Consider the following 18,116-nt stretch of genomic DNA (forward strand, 5'->3'; position numbering starts at 1 on the left):
CACCCGACAACAACACATTTACATATGCTTGAATGCCTGTGCATAGGGCTGTGTGTGTCCTTAAAAGAAAGGGTCTCCTTTGGACAGCACTTGTTACAAAATATATGACCGGCAGAGAGGAGGGCATTTGATTTCAGAGACAAACAAAAACTCAAGCAGAAGAATTTGGGGTGGGGGAAAGCAGGGGGCAATACATACGCGGGCAAAAAAGATGCAACAGGTACCATGAGGGTGCCTACACATTTATTTTGTCAAGTGCCCACAGACGGCCGGAAGGTGAGGAAGGGGCCTCCCAGAGAGCTGGGACCCAACATGGAAGGTTAAGGGTTCCTGCCCTAGTGGAGGTCCCCCAACATTGCCTCTGGTCCCAAAGTCTCTCTGAAATGGAACGGAGGAGACGAACAGCCAAGCAGCCTTTGTCGCCGGGAGATGCTGGGGCAGCGCTGCCAAACCGATGGAGCCGGGGCAGCCCCTGCTTGCAGCCCGCCACGGGAGGGCACCCTTCCCTCACGTGCTCTTTGTGACATGCCCAGGGCAAAGCAAGTGATTCTGAGCAAACATTCATATCCCACCTGTCTGTTTCACAAAAGGGATCCTCAGCAGATAAAATCGGCATTGAAGTAATCAAGTGCATTAAAACAGATGAAAATGAATGAACATGGTAGATTTGGAGTGTATGTCGGAGTCCTGAGATTCGTTGACCTTCACTAAGTGATGCCCCATTTCAGGGCGACAATGTAAGATGTGGAATGGGAAGAAAATCCTGCTGGTCCGATATCCGGGTCTGATCCACGTATGCCAAGCTATGACCAGAAAGGTCTGCTGCGCATGCGTGCCTCACTACGCATGCGTGTGCGAGGGGTGTGTGTCTTGTGTATATGCCCACACCCCTAAGGGTTTCTGTCCTGAAAAGGAGCCTGGAATATTTTTAAACAAACAAACACACACAAAAGCATCCTGCCAAAATCCATACAGGGCTCTGATCAGGGTAATTCTGGAGAGCTGATCCAAAACAGAATTTCCACTCACAGCCCTCCATTAATAATATTTTGGATTGCTGCCTTCCTTTGTAAAAACAGCCCAAAGAGGAGAAGTGGCACACTTGCTCTTTAACATTCCCTATTATTCACTTTTGTTTCCATCGCACGGGGTGCCTCTACCCGGAGAGAAGCAATATGTCATCATTTTGTTGAGCTAACCGGCCTAGCAGTCGTGTCCCTTTGAGTTACGAAGAAGACAGCAACACTTCATCAAACCGTTGGCAAAGCCAGGCAGAAAGGGCTGGCAGAAGAAATGGGAGGCAGCCAAGTTTGCAAATTCAGTTACTTTATTGCACGTTATTAAAAAGAGAGAGAGAGAGAGGGAGGGAGAGAAAGGGAGAGAAGTGGCTGGGTTTGGCCAGAAAAGTGGCCCTTTCTGAGGGAAAAGCTCAGAGAGGAGCAGCTGTGGCAGTCTCACCACTGCAGTTTTGTGAGAAGTCATTTCGGCACTTCTAGATGAATGTTTGAAAACACATCTTCTCTGTAAGCCAGTTCGCTCTCCTCTTTTGGGGGTTTCCTCCCTCCCCTCCCCTCCCCTACTTATCATCTTCCTTATTTGAAACAGATTTTTAACAGATAATCTTGCTCATTATAACAATATCTTGCTTGCATTTTATTCAAATAATTCTTAAAAACAGCTTTAAAAGCCGTTTGGAATAAACATCAAGCTTCTCCATCAATCAAAAGGGAAAAAATTTCCGCTGGCGGTTGTATAAACATCAGATCAACTCACTGATGTCTTCAAGGATTTCAGACTGAACCATAAAAAACTCCATTAACTTCTGACAAAGAATGCAAATTAATCGCAACATGGGGTGAGATGAAATTAAAGGCTCTTTTCTAATCAATGACAAGGCAGGATGAAATATTTACTCCTCTCTCTCTCTCCCCCCCCCCCCCCCCCCCCCCGGCGGTTGCTTGTGTCCAGGACAGCACTCTGCTCGCCCAGCCCAAATGCAGGATGATTTGCCTGCATCGGGTTTCCCCAGCCCTGGAAAAACCAGCCAGCAAGTTGCAAAGAACCCGCACACGCACGCACACGCACGCACCAGCCTAATCTCAGGTGTGCACACTTTGTTATTCGGCTCTCCTGTGCCAGTGGAAGGTGGGGAGGCGGGCGGGGGGCGGGGGGCGGAGGAGACTGGCACAAACAGATGCACCAGGAACCGAAATGACAGTTTTGCCCTCTGGAAGTGCGATCACTACAGAAAAATCTAGTACAGCCTGCAGGTGAAATGTCTGGTGCTCCATATGGAGCAGAGAAAATTAACAACAAGATGGAAATCTCGCAAGCAGCAGGGAGCTGTATTTTTTTGAAAAAAAAAAAAAAGAAATTTAAAGATGAAGAAGGAGAAGTAATAAATTAATGGGGTGTGAAAACATTCAAAGCTTTACAATACCAGGGGCACTATTTGCTCAGATTTTTATTTTATTTTTTTTTTAAAGGAAGGGGGGGCAAGCTTCTTCCCTTCCGAACTTCAAGTCATTTTGATGTAATTTATTAACAAAGATCTGCAAGTGTATCCAAAGCCAGGGCAGGGGGTTTGCCAGATTCAAGAGGACTAGTGCAGACACATTCGCAGAACCCTCCCGCAGCTGAGCAGCACAGTGACTGTGCACGCAAAATTCCACTTCCAGGTGGACCCCTCCTGCCCCCACCAGGATGAGGAGTTTGAGCACACGGAGGGACGACTTGACAGGGGAGCACATGGTGCTTCTGTGCACCTGTCAAACAAATCATTACCCTCCGTTACGTTCTGATTTAATCAGGACAATCTGAAACTCTGGAAAAAGAAAGTGTATAGCTATCAGTGCCTTTCGGTACCTTCCAGGAGTTAGTTTGTACCCCGTGGTCTTCCAGCAACGTTCTCTCTCTGCTCTGCACAATCCTTTCTAGACCGAATTGGAAGAGGCTGCTGCATTCACATACGCATGGCACACAACTTAGCTAGCTGCAATTGGGGACAAACTCTTCTGGTGGATATCTTGATTTCACAGACAAAAAAAAGATATGTCTTGCCCTGAAACAAATGTTTGCTTCTCAAACATAGCTCACTCTTAGTTTTTATTGCCACAAAACCAGGACAGGAATCCCAAATTCTATCTACTGATAGAAAATATCCCATGCTTCTTTCTTCTTTCTAAATTCAGCAATTCTGAAGAACGATACCCAACAACTTCCTAAAGATGTTTTTCCTAACAGCAAATGAGCGACAATTATCACAATTATAGGTTAATAAAATATTGAGCAAACCAGAAATTCGCTGGATTCATCAAATCATAGTTTGCTTGTGTAAACACCTGGCAACAGCCGTGCCGGCTCTAATTATCACAATATTTAAATGTTTTCTCTGTAAATTGACACATTTGCAAGTGAACGGCAAATAAAAAAATTACAATAAAATTCACCCTTCATCAAAATCAGAATCCCGAAAGCACTTGCTTAATTGAAAAACTTGGCTTGCAAAAGCAGTTGCTTTTCAAGATTAAGAGTGAGTAAATTGTATATATCAGTGAAAAATGCTCAATAGGAACCTCTTTACTAAGAAATGATTCTGAGTCCCTCTGGCAACTAGTGGGAGCTTTTCCATGCAGAGCTTGGGCTGATAGATCGCAAGGCTTTATATTTTTACCTGTCTATCCATTCACATTTATGAATATTTATAAGCCACTTTCATCTAATGATTTCAAGGCCATGCACACAAATGTTTTCTGTTGAAGAGGAAGACACACCTAGCCCCCTGCTTAGGACACCCAGCTTGCTCATTCATGGATCACCGTGTTCTAGCCTGTCTTCCTTCTCTTGCACGGATCCCAAGGCCGTGTGCAGGGTCCCCCTCCTCGCCACTTTTCTCTTCACAACAACCCTGTGAGGTGGGCCAGGCTGAGGCTCAATGACTGGCCCAGGGCTAAACAGGGACTTGACCCCAGGCTCTGGAGTGTCAGGCAACGCTCTTACCCACGACCCAGAAGGGAGAAGTCAGGCAGCCACACACAAAAGCTGATGGCAGAAGGCCAGAGAGGAAGCTGGTGGCCTGAAAGAGGGCAGGAAGAGAGGGCCCACTCTGTGGAGGTCAAGGCCCTGCCTGCCCGCCTGCCTTCCGTCCTTCCTTCCTATTTATATCCCACCTTTTCCCTTCAAGCAACTCAAGGTGGCTTCCCTCCTCTTCTCAGCCGAACTGGTCAAGCCACAGGCTAGAGGGCCAATCCTGCCCCTGAGCAAGAAGTGCCACCCAGATCCTCACACCTGCATGGGGCTCTGCTGCTTTGTATGCCTGTCAAGGGGTCGCCCTCATGTTGCAATGGCTGCAGAAAAGGGAAGGTGCCGCAGAGGGAAAGGTCCGGAGGGCCTCACATCCTCCTGGGACAACGGACGGCGCCACACGCCCGGTGCTCCTTGTGGTGCGCGTCTCGATCTGGGCGTGCTCTCCTGCTCCCCGGCCTTTGATACACACCCACGGCCAAGCGCACACCCGACGCACGTTCTTCCCTCGCCTCCCCAGTGGCTCCCGCGCGTGCATTTCGCTCGTGTGCTCCTCAAGGACAGGTGCGTGTGCAACACCCTGTGCTCCCTCGCACCCTCACCTGGGCTTGGGGCTGCAGAGCTGGGCCTGAGGCTGCCACTGCCCGGCAGGTGTGGTGCCAGACCAGGCCAGACCAGACATCACCTGTGCAAGCAGGTGCTGCTCCCGGTCACCAAAACAGCAAAGGGCAGACCAAGCTCAGGTGCTTGTGCTGAGCCTTCGGAGGACCTAAACGTGTCAGGAGGATCCATTTCCAGAAAGTGCTCCAAAACCCGGGGAACAGAATGAAAATCTTCCTATTATTCAATAACCACTGCGGTGAGGCGTCTGCATAATCTAACCGTGCATAAATTAGTACGTGTTATTTGCATTATAATAACAAGTTAATAGATGCTTAAAGAGCACAGACCAACACCGCTTATATGAGACGGGCCTGCAGGCACTTTGGCCTGAATCAACCAGGAAAAGTGGTACAACCCACCAGGGAATGCTTCCTGCACGCAGGCATGGAAATCACTGGGCACCGCACGAGCGCTTGATGATGGATATGCACATGGTTTAGCTAAAAGGTGAGCCCCTCTTGAGTGTTGTCTCTGAAAATCTAAGCACTGAATCCGGGTAATGCCTTTGAAAATTAATCCATTCCATGGCAAAGGTTGGTTGACACCAGTCTGACAGAACTGTCCATGTCTGAAGTACAAGTCCCAAGCATCTACCTGCACTAAAAATAAATTGCCAAACCCGTTGGCTAACAGACGCCTGGAGGCAGTGGATGCTGGGAACTAGGCCTCTCTGCTCTGGGCTCACCTGGCCTTAGGTAGGCACAGGTACCTGACCGCAGTCAGCCTGAAATATTAGCAGCCACAGACCAATCCCAGCTTGATGTGGCAGCTTATCAAAAAGCCCATTTAATAGGAGAAGGATTTAAGATGCTACCTCCTTTCTTTCAGCCCCCAGCTCCACCAAAAAGTCACCCCACAAAAAATTAAGAGCTGTATTAAGTATTCAAATAACAAAAAGGCAGCAATCCCCACCCCATCCTATCCAGGAGTGAGAGACAACTTATTTATAAAGTCATTCAATGGCCTCAGTGATATAAAACAAAACTTGAATTAAAAAAAGAACAAAATTAATGGCAGCTTCGACAACTCTGCAGATATGACTTTTTGCTTTAGCAGGGCAAATTCCTATGAACTTGGTTATATGGTTCACAATGACTCTCTGCAGCTTCATGCATAAGAATGAACGCTGCAGTGGCAGGCAGCGATAATGAACGTTCTTACCTGAGGATACGGGAACCTCCCGAGAGCAAGCTGGGAAAGGAAATAATATTTGTCTAGTTAGAGAGATTTGCATTGGGGGTGGGAAAAGAGTCGGGGGGGGGAGAGAGGGAGCAGAGAGCTTCCTTGTGGGGAAAACTAAAAAAAGAAAAAGCAGTACATTATTGCGTGCAAGGATATACAGAGAGACCAAAATAAATATAACCTCTAAACAAGAGCAGCTAGATTTAGAATAGACAATAATACATGAGGAATACATTTGTAATGCATCTGCCTATCCTCCCATCCACTCTGTCCACTCTGCCAAAATTGTGCAGTCATAAATAAATTCCAGGGAAATCTGAAGATAATTTACACCACCTATTTGGACTGCAGCATGGGAAATTAGGAATTCAAGGCAATTGGATTAAGATGGAACACCATCGGATCTGGGGAGCTGTGAACTCCTGTCAAGCACCAAGAACCCAGGGAATCGACAGTGCTGAGGAACGAAAGTTTCGGCTTCAGAGCCCGATACATCCAGCAGGCTGCTTCACAATACCCTGGAAGAACCACCCCCGCTTCCTGGCACTGAAATGGTCCAGAATCCAAGATCTGCGTTCACTCAAAGGATGAGAAACCATCCCTTACTGAAAGGCACTTAATGGAGTACCAAGTCCAAGAGAAGTCATCCTGGCCCCTCTGGAAAGGTCCACTCCAGCCCTTCGGAATTCTTCAGGGAACCAGGTGCTGCCTCTCCAGCCTGGGTGCAGAGAGCTGGTTCCGCTCAGACCATTCCTCCTCCAGCCTGACCATGGCTGTCTCACTCGGGCCCAGCCTGATTTTTCTTGCACAAGAGTGCTTTCCGACAGACCTGGCTACACACCATGGATGCTTGTTGCGCTTGTGTGGAGTCACAGTTAGAGATGCGAAAAGGTATTTCAAATCCATGCCATTCACTGGGTGGCCCTGGCAAAATCATTCTCTCTTCTAGCCTATTTTATGGGGTTATTTTAAAGAGGGATACAGAATGGGCGGCTTCCCATAATACAAGAAGCCATAGTGGCTTCTTCTGCAGGACGGTCTCTCATGTCACCCAAGCTGTCGTGGGATTTCAGCAGGGCAAGTCTGGCTTAAACAGACCATGATTACACACAACAGCGGTTCTATGGTTTCTACTGCTCAACGTGGTTTCTCTGGTCACCAAATGCGGCATCACAGTTTCCACAGCCCTGCTATGCAGCCACCACGAAGTCCCCTGGAAAAAGCAGCAGCTGCAAGAACTGCTTCGGCCAACCAGCATGGCTTGGTTGATGGGATACATGCCAGCAGTGGGACGACTGAGCAAGGAGGGTGGAAACCACGGCAGCAGAGAAAGCCCCTGATCGTCTGTTGGGCATGTCCAGGCTAAAAGATGAATGCAGAGTTGCTTGTTATAATGTGTGAACACAGCCAATTGGGTGCAACCTGCACTGATGCCCTGAGGATATGGTGAGAAAGAATACCAGGTAAGTACTCATGCAAATCATTCTTTAACATTTCACTTGTTTCCTGAATTGTGAACCGAAGGAGGGCAAACATTTGGCTGTTCCTAAACAGAAGTGGCAAAGACAATTCCGTTCCAGGATAAAAGTGGCATTCTTAAATCAACGCAAATGAAGTACCCTTATGCAAATCAGACATGTTTATGCAAATATAATTTATTCTGCATGTAGAATTACATTTTACTGGTATAGAAATTGTTTTAAAAGAAAAAGTACATATAAACCTTGACAGTTAGAAGTTAAAGTTAAAAAATAAATGAACACCATACATGTGGTGTCGAAATGCTGCCAAACATGCCAACGGCACCCAAGTAGCAAGAAACCCGGTCCTAAAGCTCCAAGAACCACTGTTCCATTGGGCTATGCCGAGTCCCCCCCCCCTTCCCAAGATTGTCAAGGTATTATAAATTAAGAAACTCACAAAAGAGTTTGTAATCTTCCCTGGAATAGCCTGCAGATATGTCACTGTACTAAATGTGTTTCAGATTTAATGAAGCTTTAATGTCCTTTTTAATTTTGCCTGTTTCAGTATCACCAGGGGTCGAGCAAGGCAATCAACACTCAAGAGGATGGTTTGGTTTAAAACTAGGAAAAACTCATTTGCTTATGAGTTGCACTGTATTTTCTTAATTAAATTTACTGAGTAAAATGGTTTTAAGTTCAGCCAACCAATGACCTCTGTGTGTAGATTTAGATTTATAAATAGGCTAACAGCGAAAGCATAGGAGCCAAAAGAGGAAAAAAAGCAAGGCAGCTCAGAAAACAAACAGATCGGCTTTGCCAACAGAAGCACTGTATCCACACAACAGAAGCCATTTGGACATAAAATGATATATAATCCCCAAAGGAAAATTGAAAAGATAAAAGTGGACATGTTAAGGCACTCAATCAGAAAAGTCTTCCATTTTATGTTGCAGGTTCGGAAAGATATTCTTGTTGCTCCTTTTAGCTTTTGAATCCCCCTGACTTGACAAGCTAATACATCAACGCTTCAACACAGTGGAACCTTTTTTATTTGATTCTCAATTATCCAACTTTCCCAAGTACTTTAAATTCAGCGCCTCCCACTATTTTCCAAAATGTCACTAAACCCAGCTTGCCCAGACTCTTCTTCAAAGTCGCCATATGTCCAGATGTATGAACCAGGGGCTACACATTTGACCAAGCGGCCTGGTTTGCATGTAACAGTAAGCCAGAATATGGGCTGAGTACAGGCTGTCATTAAATCGTGGGTTGTTGAATCACAGGTTATTGTTCAATGCCTACCCTACTCTACATATTAACTCTGAACCACAAACAAACCAGGAAAGCTGCTCATGGTTTGTTGTCAGGTTGCGGGTGGGTAACAACCCTCCATGCATAGCAACTGCCCATGATTCAAGAACAACCCATTCTCAACCTGTGCTCAGGGTAGTTAAGGGTGAACAAGGTCACTCCTGGTTACGTGCAACTCTATAAGCACAAGCAATTGCCACAGTAGCTCCAGTTTTGGAAAGGAAGAAACCCGAGCAGGCAGGGGTGGGGAAGGACTTCTTGGCTTCCTCAAGGAGCCGTGCCAGAGGGAACAGACTAACCTCGGCTAGAAAAACCAGTGGGCAGATTTTCATATCTCTGCAACAGACAGTGTCTTAAAGGCATTAATGAATGACCAAGAAGCCATCAGCTTTGCCTATTATTAGCTTACAATGTTAGAGGCATCAAGGTGCACAGAACTGCAGAAAAGGAACTTCAGAGTTGGTTGGTTTTCCTGTAATGCTCTCGTTTGGAACGAATTTCTAGGCACTTCTCTTAGTACCCTAGCAAAACTTTCAAAGCACTTCCAGCTGCACTGAACGAAGACAAACCTGCTGTAACGCCATGAGAAACAGGGCGAGCGTGGCACACCTCCGCCTGCCAAGCCGCCTCGGCCTCTTCTTAAAGGCCAGAAGCTAGAGAGCGAACTTGAGGCTGCGGTCATCATCCCGCTTCTAAGCCAGCCAACTCCACACCGGAGCCTCTCCACTGTACCAGGGAACCCTAAAGCGCAACTTGAAACGAAGGAACGTTCATTCATGAAGCACAACGTGAAGCCCCTTCGCACAAGCATCCCGAGCAGCCCCTTTCAGAGAGCCAGCAGCCAACATCCATGCACACTGTCTTAGCAAGGGACTGCACACGGAGATTCCTCAAGACGCCCTCCTTCCTCCTTGGCTGTACACAACTTTGGACCGGGGCTGTCAGGGACTACCACACAACACCTGCCTTCTGTCCCTTTCCCCAGGGTTTTACTTGTAAATCTAGCTAGCCCAACATGCACTGGAATCGCCTGGGGGCAAGAGATACCGCCGCATGCCATGCGTCTCTCCAGCGGAAGTGGTGGAGCAATCAAGGTCACCCCGCCAGACACGCCGGGACGCCCACTCTTCAGGTCGCGTGCCACGGCTTGGCTGCTTGTGGGGCGGTGGTGGGGAGACCGAGCTGCAGGCGGTCCACGGCCACAAGAGCACGTGGAAACCGTGGCTCGCCGCACACGGTGCCAGCCCCGTTGGGCTGCCTCTGCCGGACGCTGGGCCCGCGGGGGAGCCGATACCGGGCTAGATGGAGGCCAGGCAGGTCCCTGCGTTGATCTACTCAAGGGCAAGGCTGCCCGCCAAGCCCTCCTCGTGCCTGGAGTGCGTCACCCGCCCCCCTGGCTGGTGGTCATCAAGGGGGGCATCGGCTGGACTCCCTGCGCATCCCTGCTTGGCCAGATCGGAGCGGCAATGCAGACCCAGATGCTTGCGCTGCCCACGCAAACACTGCCTTCCGCCTTGAGTCCTGCCGGTTGCCGCACCCGGGAAACGAGGGAGGCAAAGGACATTCGGAACGCCGCTTTTAAGGACGCTTGCGCCATCAAGTCCCCTGCCCCCCTTCCTTTAGATTACTCTGCACGACTTGCAAGTTTGTTTTTTTTAATTTACAGTTATGCTGAAGAGTACGGGAGGACTTTATTTCGTCACATTCCGTGTTTCTCAGCATAACTGCAAATTGAAAATAAGCACTTAAGATACTGCTTGTGATCGAGCTAAAGAAGGACTTTATAGTCTGAAATGTTCTAAAATTTGTTCTTAATTACTTTGTGCACATTTTACACAATTAAATTTCCATCTCGAGATTTTGCATTTAGATTGTGCACTGCCGTTCAACCCTCAATTTGGAGGAAGGCAGCCGCCAGTATGGAACATTCAGGCACTGGGAAGTTTAAAAAAACAAAACAATATGAAACAAAACTGAAACTCAGACAGAACAACTGGATTACCTGAAACTCATGGGAAGATTTCATTTGAAGACCAATTTGTAGATCTCCAGATAAGACGTTTAAAATCACCTTAACATTTCACGGACAAGGACCCTGATAAATATTAAATACTGAAAAGAGGAGCCCCAGCATTTCTCTTTCTTACCTACACCAATTCGAGCAATCCTCTTATTGCACATTTTAAAGAAGAATCCAAGAGGATATAGCTGCAATTTACCCACGTTAAAGTGCTTTGGAGGTTAAATTGGCAACAAAGAACAGAGACACAAACCATCCTGAAACAGGGCTTCAATTAAATGAGAAGGATTTAGGAACTCAGGTCCAAAAGGAGGGGGGGGGGAGTTACAAATTAATTTAATCTTCTGCCTATGCTTTGCAGCTGCACTGCCAAGCGTCTGGGGCTTAGAAACAAAGCAACGCGAGGCCACGGAGCAGAGGAAGCTTCCATTTTTAATGTGCGAGACCATTAGCGGGCAACCTGTGGAGCACACGACCTCTGCAGAGGGCCACCGGCCTGAGTAACAGAGACAGATGAAGGGACAGGTCTGCCTGGGTGCGCACCTCGGCTAGGGAGGAGGATGGCCAGACTGAGCCCGATTCGCTTCTGTTGCAGAACCACCGCCCGATGAAACTATATCCTGCCATTAAAGTCTACCTGTGCTTTCTAGGCACATTGCTTCATAATGGCTTAAGTCCAGTTGCTGGAAATTTTTCAAAATAAGCCTCACTGGTATAAAGTTACCTAAAGCTTTCTTCGCTTTTATTCTTTTTGGCCTCAGGTGAAGACCTTTTTATTTTCCGCATATTTTAACAGTTAATTGGTTTTATCATCATTTATCAGATGCAGTGCAGTGTGTGTTGATCATTATATATGGTTGCTTTGGTTTTTGGTTTTTTGTAAGCCGTCCAGAGAATTTTAGTATTGGGACAGCATATAAAAACTTTAAATAAATAAAATAAAGCTGGTGAGTCCAAATCAGTCCACAATTCATGCCTTAAATCAGATGTCCTGTGACCTGGAAGATAGGACTTGGATGCACTGTGCACTGCATTGCCTCTCCACCCCTGGCTAGTAAAAAGGCATGAATCAGACATAACAACAAATAGAAACAACTGTTTAAATCAGCCTTCCTCAGCCTGGTGGCCTTCAGCGTCATTTGGACCGCAACTCCCAGAATTCCCATCCAGCAGGGCCACTGACTGGGAATTCTGGGGGTTGCAGCTCAAACCTGCATGGCAGGCACACGGTTGAGGGAAGCTGGTTCAAATAATCTATGTGGATCCCACAATTTGGGATACCTTGGTGGAGAACTGCCTCCTGGAACACCTGTGTGGGGCTACCTTGATTTCTTTAAATCCCACTTTTTCCAGGAAGACTTTCCCCCAACTCCTAATTCTCTTGCCCAGCGATGACGCAGGCCGCAATGAACCCTTTGCTCACATGACTGAAACAAACGCACACAGTTTCCCACGTCCTTCTCGTGACGCCACCCCTTCCTCGTTCCCCTGCGCACAGTCTTAGATTGGACCTTCCCTGGGACAGAAGCTGTGGGAGCATATTCTGCGAAAGGACCCTTCCGAGGAACGGCACTGCAGCCACCAATTCCCAATGCACAAAGCAATCGTGTGCCCAGGGGACAAATGTGGGCATGGCTCGCATCCAGAGGACACGAAGGCAGAGCGCAGATGCCGACAATGCCTTGGGCATCCTGTGCTTTCCTCCTCCTCATCCCAACCCGTCTTACTGGGAGAGCTTGGGATCCGACTCCGCATCCTTCTCCCACTTCTCTCAGGGGGTTCTAGGTGGAGTTACAGATCTCTCGGCTTACCTCGGCGGTTGCTCAAAAAATAACCGCCACCACGGCCCACCATTTTTACAGTTGGACTTCGGCTGATAGATGAAGTTGCACAGTAACTGCACCGCATTTCTTTCTTGCTCGTGTACTCTCTCTTCAAATAATTATGTTATTCATTTCTCCATACAAGGCTCACTTCCTATTGCCCAGCAACGAATGCTGGAAAAATAACGATCCGCTGAGGGCTCAACCTGGGCAAACTTTACCTAAACTTACACTTTATTGCAGCTCAGTTCACAATCTTCCCTAATGTAGGGTTACCTCCCAGTGCAGCAAGTGGATAAATCATCCTGGAATATTACTCCGGCTACGTTGCACCGCGATGGCAGCATATGCGCTTCCAAGCCACTGAAGCGGAGCCCCATAAAATACACTAATTACTAGAAGTTATGGTCACTGGGTGATTGATAGCGCTCTGCGAGGCAACTTCTTCATTGCGAGCCCTTCCGACGGGCCTCGCCCGCCACCGAGGCAATTACTAATTCATGACCTGGCCCTTAGGCGCTGGAACCTTCACCTCCCGCCCTCCTGCCACTGCAACGCTGCTAACGCCGGACGTGCCCGTCCGCTGTCACAATGGAGCAGTGGGTTTCACGCAGATGACCTTCGTCTGGCGGAAAACCTCACAGAGCAGCGGCGGCGATTGTCTGTCTCGCACCTGCACGCACCGCTGTGTGAATGCAGCAGCTGCATCCCAGCGTGCACACAACTCGCGGGGGGCACGGACGCTGGGCCACTGCCTCCCCGGCCTTCCTGGGGGGGATCGGAAATACGGTGCTTTGACGTGCAACATCCCACACTGCTTGACCTCTGCAGAGCTCCCTCTCCTGCACGCCATCGCCATCTCCAGGACCAGGCAAGAGGGCCACCCGAAGCCCCCCACCTGTGAGGAAAGTCCAGACAAGGGGCGGAGAACTTTTCTCTTCAAGGGCCTGAACGCCAGCTGAAGTGAAGCGGGGTTCCTCTCGACAACAGAGCTAAGTAAAAGCCACATAACAGATTTCAAATGGGAATGTTGGTTCTTTCTTTATGATCGATTCTTCTATTAACTTTTACATACCACTGTGTTTGCCAAAAAGCTGTCCCGGCAGTGCAGAACAGTTTAAAAGTAAAACCTGAAAAGGAGCCTCTAAACAATGAAACAAAGCAACACAATTTAAAAGGCTAAATGGCAGAAATTGCAATATATGGCTGTGATAGTTGGGCCATAAGGAAGGCTGAGCGCCAAAGGATTGAGGCCTTTGAATTGTGGTGCTGGAGGAGACTCCTGCGAGTCCCTTGGATCACAAGGCGATCAAACCGGTCAGTCCTAGAGGAGATCAACCCTGACTGCTCTTCAGAAGGCCAGATCCTGAAGATGAAACTCAAATGCTTTGGCCACCTAATGAGAAGGAAGGACTCCCTGGAGAAGAGCCTGATGCTGGGAGCAATAGATGGCAAAAGAAGAAGAGGACGGCAGAGGATGAGGTGGCTGGATGGAGTCACTGAGGCAGTCAGTGTGAGCTTAGGTGGACTCCGGGGGATGGTGGAGGGCAGGCAGGCCTGGAGGAATGTGGTCCATGGGGTCGGGACACAACTTCGTGACTAACAACAACAACAAAATGGCAGAAATGAGGCTTCACCCTTAGAGTGCGGGGGTCATAGTTCTTGAGCAGGCACTTGTCACAATTTGGGGGTCACCCTGGAGAAAGCCCTTTCATGTGTGCTCAGCAAATGGGCCTCAGTAGGACTTTTCCTGGGGATCCCAAGAGCCAGGCAGGTTCAAAGCAAGACCTGCTGAGCCACCAGGCCTTGCCTCTGAAGGACTTTAAAGCTTAAAACCGACATCGAACTGGGTGCAGCAGGCAACTGGCATGTCTTTCAACACGGGGGCAGTCGAGTTCCAACATTCTTCGTTTGTCAGTAGCCTGGGTGCCACATTTTGCACCCAGGAGCTTCTGGAAACTCTGCTGGGGTGACCCTGTGGCAGTAGCCCAAATGCTAAGGGATGGATAACCAGCCAGGCCAACTCTGGAAGGACTTGCTACGTGTAACCGTGCAAGAAAAACCCATGTCCACCTGAGCCTGAAGATCCAGGGGAGAGCAGGATCAGGGAGCATGCTCAAGCTACAGAGCTGGTGCTTCGACTGACCAGCACCGTATCCGTCTTGCCTGAGCCAAGCCTTTGCTTCTTCACACCCATCTAGTTTATTGCTGAACCAAGGCAATGCTTAACAGTGTCCACGGCTCCCTCGGTGTTGGACAGGAAAGATCAACAATGCTGGGGGACATCTCTAGATTGGTGGCACCTTATTCCTATCCTCTGAATGCTCTCTCCATCTCAATACAAACAACCCTTTGGACACCGAAGGCCAATGGCAAAATAGCAGGTGGCGCTAAAAGCTTGTCTTGCAAGATGACCGCTGAAACGGCTCCAGGCAAACAGCATCATCCAGAGGCACCACAAGCTCCTTCTCGAGCACCTAGAGTCAGACAAACTCCTGGCCAAGGGGAGATGTCTGGCATCGAGGCCCGATGGGCCAATCTCCTCCTACCAGGTGGCATCCATTGCTTGGCACCAGCGCCACCATGGCCGATAAGTAGCCAGGAAGGGCAAGTGTCAACTACGCAGGCGGCAGCCTTGGCCTCCTCGCTCCGGACAACCTGTCTGCCTCCTCTGCAAGCCAAGAGGAATCCAGGCAGCTCGTCTGGCGGAAAGCCTCTCACAGTGCAGGGGGCAAGAGGGCACCAAGTTCACACTATTCTGGCCTGCTCCAACATGGAAGTCAGAGCAAATTCATCTGAAGAGAGGAAAGCAAACTTCACCACTGTGGCAAGTGAAGCCTCATTCGACGTGGGAAAGCACTTTCCGCCCACCCTGTGAATGCAGGAGGTGAGCAGCCGAGCAGCGAGTTTCCCCGATGCCGTTACTGCTGCAGAGAGCCTTGGACGGTGCCCCACTTGCGCTTTTTGGCCAGCGGTTCTTGTCCGAAGGTGTTCCAGCCGACATCCCTCTGGTTTCCTTCTCCGCACGGCTCTCAGGTCAAGCCAGGGAGCTGGCCTGCCTTCGCCAGGAGGGAGGTGGCCCGCAGGGGCAAGAGGGCCAGTGGAGGGGGCCCGTTCCGCATCCCAGGGATCAGCCCGGACTCTGACAGTGACTGCATGCTGGCATCCATCGTTTTGTTGCAACACTCAGAGTGCTTCACCGAAGGTGCTCTGAATCAGGCCGTGCAGAAAGTGGATCCGCACACCTTCGCAGATCTCTGAGCGATCGGCAGTAGTTTGGCGAGGATTTTGGACTGGCAGCCATTAAAAAACAGCAGCAACAACATGGCTTGCTCCCACTCCCTCAATTAGCCTGCTAAAACAACAAAGCTTGGGGCAGCCAGGAGTGGCCTCGTGTGCCGAAGGACTGCGAGGGTGCTCAGTTCTCAGTGAGTGTGTGCTCATCACCGGGCTCAGCACTCTTTAATTCTAAATGCACGTCCTTGGTGAACCTCCCTATTCCAAGTAGTAAAGCCACGTAGGCACCCAGGGGAGGCCGGAAGCCTGCCTCCTCCAGCTCTAAATGCCCTGGAACCCAAGCATTTGACCGAGTGCGTCTTCCTGTGCCAGCCTACCGAAGCCCACAAGCCCCCTGCTGAGGTTCTCCTGCAGGGCCGTCCTTGGGGAAGGTGGGGAGAGTTCCCCGCACTGGGGCAGCATTCCTGAAGAGCCTCACTTCAGCCCCTTTCTTTCAGACCTCTCTCCAGCACCGAGTAAAATCGTGCTTAATTTTTAAGTCTGTATAATTTCATCACAACATTATTGGTGGCCATTTATTATAACTGCATGGCCTAGCCTATTTATAATGTACTAGATTAGGATTTAAATCATTTATTATCTACAGTGTTGTATAACTCCACTGGAAACCGATTAACTAAAAAGTGGTATGGAAATATTTCAAACGTACATTTTATGCGTGATTGTTTGTAGACACTTGCTGTCTTTTCTGAGACAACTAGACAACTAGGTATCAACACAGATAAAAATAAATGTTGGACAGGAAGGACTAAATGGTTAGTCCATCACCATCACCACCACCAAAGGTTGGTCTGAGTATCCAGAGGCAGGGGAAAAACCACCCAGCCCTGCAACCCACATGAAAACTTTATGAGTGCAGATACGCCCTTCGACGCTGCAGAACCACCAACGGCAAGAGAGGACGGCATCGGGTGTGCGCAGGCTGTCGGCTGCCCTCTCCTCCCAGGAAGCCACACGAACCCAGCACCGGCTCCGCCGACCGAGCTCAATTCCTGGCGGCCTAAAGAGAACGACCCGGTCCTCCTGCTTCCGGCAATGCCCGTGTCAATTTTTAATATGCACAGAATCTGACACCAGAGCAGAGTTAGGGAAGTGGTTCTACGGTTGCACGTTCGTCCATCTGGTGCCTTGGCCGGGCCTGGAGGCTGCACGCACGCACGTAATATTAATTAGGGACTGGGGTAACTGGAACCGGGCTCAGCAGGGAAAAAGAACCTGGAGACAGGGTCAAGGAGGGGTGGCGCGTGGGCGAGGGCTTGCAGGGCTGAGCGGCTCCGTGGGCTGCGCGGAATTTATGGGATGCTCTTGAGATATAAGTGTTTTCTGATAAACAGTGTATTTTAAAGACTGCAACCTGCTACAACAGAGTGATTAAAAGCCGTCCAATCACTTGCTGGTCCCTTGGTTGTAAAAGGGTGATTATTTTTTAAAAGTTGGGCATGTGCTATGGAAATAACGTAATCTGAAACACATTGCATTGTCCTAACTACTAAAACGTGTCTGAATTCATATAGTATGTTCAGTGAATAACTATGTGAAATCTTCATGGGAAGAAAGGGGAAACCGATGCGACTAGGATGAGGTGATACAGTCCTTCTCCCTTAGAGAAGCAGAGCTGAAGATGAGTGGCGCGTGGCTTGAACTTCCGGAAATGAGCCGAAAAGTGGCCGCCCCTCCCCACTCTTTGAGGATGCAGTGGGGGCACCAGCCCCGCTTCCGGTGGTGCAAGCCCTACTGACTTGGTGCCGGCACCTGGAGCAGTCGAGCGCAGCCTGGGCTGTGCTGAAGAGACCGTCTTCGGGTGAGGACACCGTCCCACGGCGGCAGGACCTTCTGAGGTCTGCACAGCTTCAAGGCAAGTCACATGCCTTGCCTTTCTTCCTTCACACAAGCAACCCCAAAACCTCCCCCTCCTCTCGATGTTACCATCAAGCAGAGATAGGTGAGGCTGAGAGCTGGGCCAGACACCCACTGGGGACTCAAACCTGGTCCTCCTAGGCCCCAGCCCAGCATTCTCAGCCATGAGGCAACCGTCGCGATGAGATTTCTTCCCAGTGGAGATGGCGGTCATTCCTTGAGTGCGTCTCGGCGCTGTATTCTCAGCTGTTTCACCAGCCTGTAACTGGATGGTAGGAGAAAGGCATTTTCCAGAAAAATGCGCAGGGAGGAATGACAGGCCCGGTTGCTGCTCCGGAAAAACACCCCAAACAATTGTTGCAGGAAGCTCTCGGGAGGTTTTATAGCACAAAGGTGACAAAAGTGGCCCCAGCACAATATTACGTTTGATGACCACATCCCAAGAGAGTGCTCGCATCACTTTTATGTTGTCCGATT

At 49.2% G+C, this 18,116-nt stretch overlaps 1 protein-coding gene across 4 annotated transcripts in view; it reads right to left on the minus strand.

The window, feature by feature from the left end:
• MAP2K5 (mitogen-activated protein kinase kinase 5) overlaps window positions 1-18,116 on the minus strand; it is a 115,648-nt gene that overhangs the window by 44,116 nt on the left and 53,416 nt on the right. For all 4 annotated transcript variants that reach the window (XM_044444799.1, XM_044444800.1, XM_044444801.1 and 1 more), the window contains exon 16: window positions 5,848-5,877. In XM_044444799.1, the coding sequence (XP_044300734.1) occupies window positions 5,848-5,877 (30 nt within the window). The remainder of the gene's footprint in view (window positions 1-5,847; window positions 5,878-18,116) is intronic.

Source organism: Varanus komodoensis, unplaced genomic scaffold (assembly GCF_004798865.1).
Source record: "Varanus komodoensis strain SLA01 unplaced genomic scaffold, ASM479886v1 scaffold46_1, whole genome shotgun sequence".
Lineage (NCBI taxonomy): Eukaryota > Metazoa > Chordata > Lepidosauria > Squamata > Varanidae > Varanus > Varanus komodoensis.